The sequence below is a fragment of the Olea europaea genome, chromosome 16 (genome assembly GCF_002742605.1).
Source record: "Olea europaea var. sylvestris chromosome 16, O_europaea_v1, whole genome shotgun sequence".
NCBI classification, from domain to species: domain Eukaryota; kingdom Viridiplantae; phylum Streptophyta; class Magnoliopsida; order Lamiales; family Oleaceae; genus Olea; species Olea europaea.
Genome location: NC_036252.1, coordinates 6310397 through 6319276, shown reverse-complemented (window position 1 = coordinate 6319276; position 8880 = coordinate 6310397). Strand labels below are relative to the sequence as shown.

Here is an 8880-nt window from a genome sequence, read left to right as displayed (position 1 = left end):
GACTTTGATATGCTATACTCGACTAGACGGATATGACAGTACAATAGGCAAATCACAAGATATTATTGACTACCATCTAATCTATCTTATCAAATATGTCAGTGCCGAATTATTTGATACTCTTTGAAACTCACCTACACCTTTTCCTCCTCCATTTTCTGATGATGGCGATTAGGCCTAGGCACGGTTTGATTTGGGTTGGTTTCGACTCCAACCTGAAACCAAAACCAAATTAGTCGATTTGGGTGAATTCAACCCAAACCAACCTACTCCCACTCTTAAACCGAACTGAACCAAATCGGTTTGTTTTGGTTCGGTTCGGTTAGTCGGTTTGAACTTTTAATTCAAATTGACTTTAAAAAAAAAAAAGTCCAAGTTTTGGCCCAATTGGATTACAAGATTTAAAATAACTAAATAACTTTATATTACAAGAATTATTAACTACACAAATAAAATTAGGTTGCTAGAGACAAATCAACAAAAAAATGAAAATTTTGTTGCATTTTTATACATTATGTATCATAATTGTCTGAGTAGAAAAAAATACTAAGCATAATATAATGAACTTATGAAAGAAAATTTGCAGTACTATTATTTACCGACAATATCATAGGTTAAAAGGAATCGTGATATAGTTATGAGATTAGAGCTTATCTTTTGATTTTTTATTTTTCTTAAAAAAAAGGTAAATATGTAAATGGGTTGGGTTGATTCAGTTAATCAGCGGTTTAAGATTTCAAATCATGATCGAACCAAACAAAACCAATTACCTGTATAAAACCAACCCAAATGATTTGATTGATTTGATCGGTTTTTCGATTTTTTTGCCTAGGTCTAGTGGCGATGTACCATATCAGAAGATGTAGCTGCGATATATTTGCCTTAGAAGGATGTCATAGCTATACTTACAAAGGTGGGTTACAAAGTTGGTTAACAAAATAACATCTACACCAATCATTTCAAAAATAGATTTTTAAATCATTTCAAATCAATGACCTTAATTTTGCCAACACACTTCGTAATCCAACTTTGTAACCCAACTTTGTACAAGCAACTTTATTGGAAAGGATAATGCTCTTTGTGCATAAGTGTGAGTGTGTGTGTGAGAGAGAGAGAGAGAGAGGCAAGGCAATTTATATGGCTCTTACAACATTAGAAGGTGTGACTGGGAAGAGAATTGATGTGGTTGGCCTTAATTATTCAACCGACCATACTAGGAATTTGGGTGGACCATTAAATTGATAGTCAATCTTTGTTTTTCCCACATTACAGTAAATCTCTATATGAAATTAATGATCTATTTAAGAAATAATTTTCAAAGTCGGGTCTTTAGAAAATCAACTAGTTCTGTTGAAAGTGCACGACACGTTATTCTATATTCTTTAAGGATTAAAAATTTCATGTTTAAATATTTGGTTATTACTAATTTATGTTGAGATTGCTTATTTTAGTTATCATTAAAACTTGAGGTTTGGATTCCTTATATACAATTTGATCATTTTTTTTTTTAATCAAAGATTTGACGTATGGATAATTTTTATAGATGGATGTTGATGAAACTTGATTTTCCTGTGATATAATGTTAAATTACCTCATTCTAAAGTTTAAACGATTAGAAAAGAGACGCATTTATTTAGTCCATATTTCGTCCCATTTATATTTTTTTAAATTCATTTTCAATCACAAATTTTAGACAATTTACAACTTTCAACCCCACATTCAAACAATTTATATCAAAATTTACTAAAATCTGATTTTTATCAAAATTAAACAAGGACTTACTCATATAAAATCCATCCCATCCCTCAAGGACTCGGGAACTTTCAATCGAAAATATTACTTGAGGTGACCATTTATTTAAACCTTGAAACTTTATATTCTCTAAAAAGTTTATCTACAGGATTTTTGTTCAGACAAAAATAGTCATAGTGCAGCTGAACCTCACCATAGTGAAATGGGTATGTCCTTTTTCTTATTCTGATATGTCCTTTTTCTTATTCTGAGTATGGCGAATTTCATAATCTATAATAAGAATGCATATCATTTGCCATCACTATAACAAACAGCTCCTTCAATTTCTATTGGAACATAAACACATACATTTAAAGACTCCCATTCTGCCAATTTTATATAGGAGCCATAAACTTGATTCCAATGTTTACATATATGAAACTAATCCGACCAATCTAACAATCTCTAGTATTACATCGACCTCAATCACAAGTAGATACCATGATTTACGCAACCCTGTTAAAGAAGTTGAGGTAAATGTAGTAATGAAGTTCTAGATTCTCCCCTTTGCTCAACTTATTCAACATTATTAAACGAGACATCTCTTCGTTTCTTGGGATTCGCTGCTGCATTGGGATTACCTTTCTTCATCATAGCTACAAACTCATCATAGTTGATCCGGCCATCCTGCAGATATTTAGAAACTCGCTTTAAGATATATTTTTTATACTACTAATGGCATGTTTGGTAAGTTTGACTATATGGATAATGTGACTACCGTAGTGTCCAGTCATGACAAGTACTGCATACCAAACAAGTCCTTAAGAAAACTAATGCAACTTTCTCCCTAGAAGAACAAAGATGGTATTTTTCACATGGCATTGATTTCTGTTCTCTCCTTCTATAGTTCCGTGTTTGGTATAATTTGTAGGATATTGAAATTCACGTGCTTACATTATCACCGTCGACTTCAGAAATGATTTCCTTTATGTCATTTCCGTCGTTCATACCAAACTCTCGAAGAGCTTGCGCTAACTCTTCTATCGTGATGTACCTGATCAGAGAAAAAAGTTATAACAGCTCAGGTAGCCATTTTCTCTTTTTACTCAAGCTATTATTGTGTCAAACCGGACTCTTGTACTAACAAGCCTTCAGTTTTTCTTTCTAGAAAAGTAACAATTAAGGGCAGAGAAACATGTTCAAAAAGGACATAATCTAAGTACATTTACCCGCTATTATCTTTATCGAAATACTGGAAGGCAGTGTATAGATGCTCTTCTCTGTCCATTCTGTTTAACTGCATTGTTGCTGTAATGAATTCTTCGTAGTCTATGGTTCCATTCCCATCAGCATCAGCCTATGCTTTCCAAAAAAGAAAGCATTATATTGTAAAGGAAAATGGAGAGAACAAACACACTAGGCTATAGTTTGAGTGAACTCACAGCTTCCATCAGTTGTTTAACTTCGTATTCAGACAACTTCGTCCCTTGGTTCGCCAATCCTTGCTTTAGCTCTTCAAGTGTTATTGTACCACTGTTATCAGTATCCATGCCTTTGAACATTTGTTTCAATCCCATGATTTCTTCTTCCGAGAGGCAGCCAGCAATAACCTACTCATCCCGAGAAAAATCAATAATTCTGTACGCATTGAATACTTTTTAACCATGTAAATGAAATAACGAGGAGAGGAGAGAAAAATTCAGTCACGGGTCTGTTTTTCTTTAATCCTTTTCAGGATAGTCAGCAGACCAGAAATGGCCAGGGCCTTTTTTTTCTTTCTGTGAAATGTGAGAGCATAATTACCCGGAGTGCAACTTTCTTGAACTTGTTCATAGCTCTAAACTGTTTGAGCCTATCCATAACAGCATTATCGAGCGGCGTATCAGGTGCCTCTCCATCCTCCTTGATCCATGGATGATCTAATTATACCGCAATGCAGCAAGTCAGATACTAATTATTTCATTCTGATTCAAGAAATATTTCAAATTCTTGAGTTCAAATCACTTGACAATAAAATGGACGAGATTTTAGTATTTTTATTATTTAAAACCGTCTCTACCGTCCACTTTACCAAACAAGCCAATTATATTATACATACTTAGAACTTGGAATGCTGTGAGCCTGTTCTTGGGGTCTGAAGATAGCATCTTCTTGACAAGATCCTTTGCTCCACTTGAGATTGAGGGCCAAGGATCGCTTGTAAAATCAACATGTCCTCTTAAAATTGCATTGAAGATTCCATGCTCCGATTCTACACCGAAATAATGTTACATATGATCAAATTGAGGTACAACTGTCATACGAGAAGGTGAAAATTAGGGAAATTTTTCAATGAAATACCTGCCCAGAAAGGAGGAACTCCAGATAGAAGAATGTACAACATGACCCCAACACTCCAAATATCTGCCTCTGGTCCATATCTTCTCTTCAACACTTCAGGTGCTATGTAATATGCACTGCCAACAATGTCTTTAAATACATCTCCTGCAATAAAATGTACATATTAATGTTGCCAATAATTTCTTCGAATATTGATATTTAAGGGAAGAAACTTTACGGAAAATTGTAACCTTCTTTGAAGAAGACAGATAAACCAAAATCTGTTGCCTTTAATGGTGCATTTTCATCCTTATTTAAAAGAAGGAAGTTCTCTGGCTTGAGATCCCTATGAATGACCCCCATTGAATGGCATGTGTGGACAATCTGTACAATAGTTCTTAGCAAAGATGCCGCTGCGCGTTCTGTGTAATGTCCCTTTGCAATGATCCGATCGAAAAGCTCCCCTCCGGCACACAATTCCATCACCAAATGCACTGAATGTTTGTCTTCATAAGCCCCCTTGAGTTCAACAATATTAGGCTGTCCTGCCAAATGGTGCATGATTTGAACTTCCCTTCGAACATCCTCGGTATCCTCCTTGTTTACAAGCTTCCTTTTTGCTATCGTTTTGCATGCGAATTGCTCCCCCGTTTGTTTGTTTGTACACAAATGTGTCACACCGAATTGTCCTCTCCCGAGCTCTTTCCCAATGGTGTAAGTCGAGCGGACGTCCTCCATTGGCCGGCCTAAAACTGGCCCTATGGGGGTCGGTTTCAAAGGCTTCCTGGAGTGATTAGGAGAGGCAGAAGGCGGGGTAGTTCTAGGTGGGGCAGTGGTGTTACACATCGAGGCATTTTCATCGTGTTTCGGCTTGGATTCGACTTTCCCCGCCTCGTTATCGCCTTTTGAAGCGTCTTTGGCACCCCGAGAGCAGCAACTCCCCATTGAACAAGGAAGGAATAAGAAGTGTCAAGGAGAAAAGGAAGGAGAAGGATGAGGGTTTGCCCAACCAGAGGAAGAGCAACGAAGAATTTTTTTCTGGGGGCGTTTTTAGGAAAAGAATCAAAAGAAGTGTTTAGAGAGAGAGAGCCATGCAATGAGAAAGATTAGTTGTATTGGACTGATGGTGAGAGATTGTAGGAAAGATTTTGGTAAAAGTTTGTATTTTCTAAGGAAACTATTTTAAGACAAGGGTTCTGAAGATTTCCCGGGAACATAATACATTTTTGGTTGGTTGGCGTCTGTGAAAATGGCAAGTTTCCATGTAAGGGTAGGAATAACTTTTCCCTGCTGTACGAACTTGGATCGATCGTATTCCTTTTTTATCGAAGATATTTCAATGCAATGAATTACAGAATGTAGATAGTCTAATTGTAATTTTAAAAAAAAAAAAAAAAACCCATAAAAACTTGCTTTGTTGAGCAATATTTGATATAATTCAACAGTATCTTAAACCAGATATTAATTTCTTCTTGAACTCTGTTCAGTAGCGTTCAGTTCACCATGCAAACCTACAATGCAGTCGGTACAACTGTTTAGCGATAGAAGGCCTTGATTCATGAAGTTCATTCATTCAACATTCATGTTCCATAAAAGAGCAGTCGAACTTCGTAAAAGAAAAATCTTGCTCAATATTTAGATATTGAGGGATCTGCTTTCGCAGCACAGTCGTGAATTCCTCTGGTCACGTTGAATACCATCTTGAAACCCTGAGAATCCAAAGTAGTAGCCGTTATGTTTAATGAATACGGAAACAATGACGTGTTTGGTATGTCAGATTATACCGTGTTGGACATGATTAATTGAAAGAAAAAAGAACTTAAATTCATTTACAGTGTACTATTACACGTTAATTGGAGAGTTCCTGTAAAAATAGTTTTGCTTCTCAACAGAAATACACCTGACTGTAAATGCATAATGCTTCGCCTGCATCTGCAACCATTGGCGACTTGTAACGCCGTGATGACACTGCACTGCAGAAATCAGAAAGTTTTCTAAAAACTGTAAGGAAACAACACAGTTCAAAACTGAAAATTGAGAAAGAATCGAATGGAAAATGTACTTGGAAGTAATTCGTGCACAGACACTGAGAGAAGTAAATTCCCAAAACTGAACAACGTGTGGACATTCATTGCAACAATGAACAAATTCTTTCCCTTTTTTCTTGACTAAATTAGAATACACTAGACTTGGGGTTAGAAAGACGACACACAAACGACTAAAGGAAGAGTACTAGAATCCAATGGCCTGTCCCAGGCAAGTTGTGGGGGTAGACACCCAAACATAATATGTAGAAAACGAGAATCTAAATAAGGCAAATAACCCACTAATAGGAGGACAAAGTTTCCAGACATAATAACATTGTATGGTCATAACAAATAGCTAAAGAATATAAAAACCAGAACATATGTATCCTTTTGAGGATCTAACTTGGCCATAATTTCCTGTCCCCAGCTACTAAACTGGTGAAGTGGAAGAACCGTAAAACCCCGCAAAGATGCTCAGGTCCTGTTACTGAAAACAAGAGGTCAAAATAATGACGAAACGATATCTCAAATTGAAGGGAAGAAAATTGAAAGTGGTTTTGAACAGTTTCATTCCTGTTACACTGTTTCTGAATTATACCCATACTTGGGGATTATTTGAGCATCAACCTACAGGTGAAAAGGAGCAATTTTCTATTTTTTCAGGCTTACAGCCAATATTTCCGGTGCCATCAACGTTAAAAAGTTATGGACTCACAAGTTCTATTGAGAAGATCAACATTGAATGAATAACCACTTCTATGGAATGAAAATTACATTTTTTTTCACATCAAGTAAATCACGCATGCACCAGAGTACCACAAACATTAGAAATTCCACGTGAGAGTGTGGGGGGTGGGTGTGCGTACATGCCTGTGTTTTTTAAGTAATCTGGAAAGTTAAGAAAATTAGTCTCATAGAGCCATGAACAATATAACCCATAAGATTTTTCTTGACTTTCCAACCATAGAAGTCAATTTTTTAAGGGATGACGATGAGCATGTTAAATCTTCCCAAAAGGATGATCTCACATTTTTTGCTGTGAACCCAGTAGTTTTCCTTGTAATATTGCAATAAAAAGATTATAAAGAAAATTATAATGAACTTTAAGGTAGCACTAGAAAAAAAACTTCAGGTTCTCGCACGTCAATCAGCTGAGCTTCTTCAAGAAAAGAGAGCTGTTGCATCTTCTCTTGAAGCTCAATAGGCTGAATGACAAAAATCGATTCTTCCTTGTGGACAGCGAAAGGAAATTTTAAGAAAACAAATTCATTAGTATAGGAAACGAATTGCAAGAAGTTTTTGAATATACCTCTAAGATTGGACTTGCAATAAATTCCACACAAATTTAGTCTTTCACCCTACAACTTTATTTAGTGTTGCACTGAATGCAGCCGCCTCAAATTCTGGCACCTGACATATTTTGCCATGAAGAGTAAAAGATCAAATGGACAAAACGGAAAGAAAACATCCATTCAACTCCACATGAACCATGTAAATTTTGGTCAATGGCAACTAACACTAGAAGTGCAGAAATCCATAATGCTTTTGCAATTGAAACAACTGACTTGATTGAGCTGTAAGTTCTCCTAGGCATTTCATGATTTTCTACCCCAAAAAAAAAAACCACATCAGTCACAAAAAAAGACGCATGTCTGACAATTGATTTTCTGATGACTGTTACCTAATGTTCAGAGCTTAGGGGAAAATTAAAGATTGATTTGGAACTGTGGCATCAGATCTCAAGCTTTATATTTAGTCTAATTATCTCAGAAGATTGAAGGTCAAAACTTTGAGGTTTGACATCTTTATGCGAAGAAATTTGAAGAATAACTCATCCACTACATGTAGTGATTAGCACAAGGGAAGTAATTTATTTGAAATCAACAGTCCGAGTTTAGAAAAGTTAGTTCAAGAAAGAGAAATACACAAACAACATAACATCTGCCCCTTTCTCACCTAACCGAGCATTCCTCCTTCCTCTTTTGATGGACGTATTGAGTATTCCACAGACAAATCACTCAAATCCTCCTGAAATAACAAATACATAGTCAGTGTCTCTGTGAACAATAAATGGCAATAAGCATCAAACAACTGTAATCTTTCAAACATGTGGCTTATATGTTAACATAAATGTAAAATGGACACACGTAAACTGCTTAGGTTTCCAGATTAACTGTGAAGCTTCAACAATGTTTTTTTTTAATATTCCTATCATAACAGGTATCTGCAAAGAAGTATTTCCCTACTGGATGGTTTACCATATGGAAACTAACCTTCAGCAACATTTTTCAGCAGTTCAAGCAAAAGCTTCATGTCATCTTCTTCGACAAGCCAATGCTGCACTAATATTACTCTGCCACCTTCGGAACTGTTGCTGGCGGGAAATGACGCTGGAGAAAATATATAGTTTAGACCATAAATACTTACACTAAACACAAATCTAGAAATAAATGGAAATGAAACTGACAACATAATTGCATGTCTTTTTCACAAACCACTGGGTAAGTGGCAAACAACTATGATACTATCACAGAAGCAGATCTCATTATAGTGAAGTCGTAAGTCGGGATATTTGTGGGGTTCTAAAATTTTCCAGCTTGCAGAGAAACTGAACTTTGGAAGTTCATTAAGTTTGTTACATGATCTCAAGCATGGAGCTAGTTATGAGAGCATTTTCTCATGCAGTAAACAGTACCATGGTGTTAGTTATGAGAGCATTTTCTCGCATAATTTGTTAACCATAATGAAATTATTATTATTATTTTTTATTTTATTTTTTTTGGGGTTTTTTTTCCCGGGGGCG

The 8880-nt window shown here is 35.8% G+C and overlaps 1 protein-coding gene across 5 annotated transcripts in view; it reads right to left on the bottom strand.

The window, feature by feature from the left end:
• Window positions 1–2021: 2021 nt before the first annotated feature.
• The window catches only part of LOC111411909 (calcium-dependent protein kinase 17-like), an 11681-nt gene continuing 4822 nt past the window's right edge, over window positions 2022–8880 (bottom strand). The window contains exons 2-14 of one of the 5 annotated variants that reach the window (XM_023042572.1): window positions 8351–8467; window positions 8034–8105; window positions 7595–7682; window positions 7387–7487; window positions 5951–6023; window positions 4302–5759; window positions 4072–4215; window positions 3830–3982; window positions 3535–3650; window positions 3174–3341; window positions 2961–3088; window positions 2686–2785; window positions 2076–2418 (exon numbers count right to left, since the gene is read on the bottom strand). In XM_023042572.1, the coding sequence (XP_022898340.1) occupies window positions 2308–2418; window positions 2686–2785; window positions 2961–3088; window positions 3174–3341; window positions 3535–3650; window positions 3830–3982; window positions 4072–4215; window positions 4302–4995 (1614 nt within the window). In that variant the 5' untranslated portion in view covers window positions 4996–5759; window positions 5951–6023; window positions 7387–7487; ... (1 more) ...; window positions 8034–8105; window positions 8351–8467 and the 3' untranslated portion in view covers window positions 2076–2307. Of the gene's footprint in view, window positions 2419–2685; window positions 2786–2960; window positions 3089–3173; window positions 3342–3534; window positions 3651–3829; window positions 3983–4071; window positions 4216–4301; window positions 5760–5896; window positions 6024–6449; window positions 6559–7386; window positions 7488–7594; window positions 7683–8033; window positions 8106–8350; window positions 8468–8880 lie in introns of all 5 variants that reach the window. The other 4 variants (XM_023042569.1, XM_023042570.1, XM_023042573.1 and 1 more) reach the window with 4 other exon arrangements.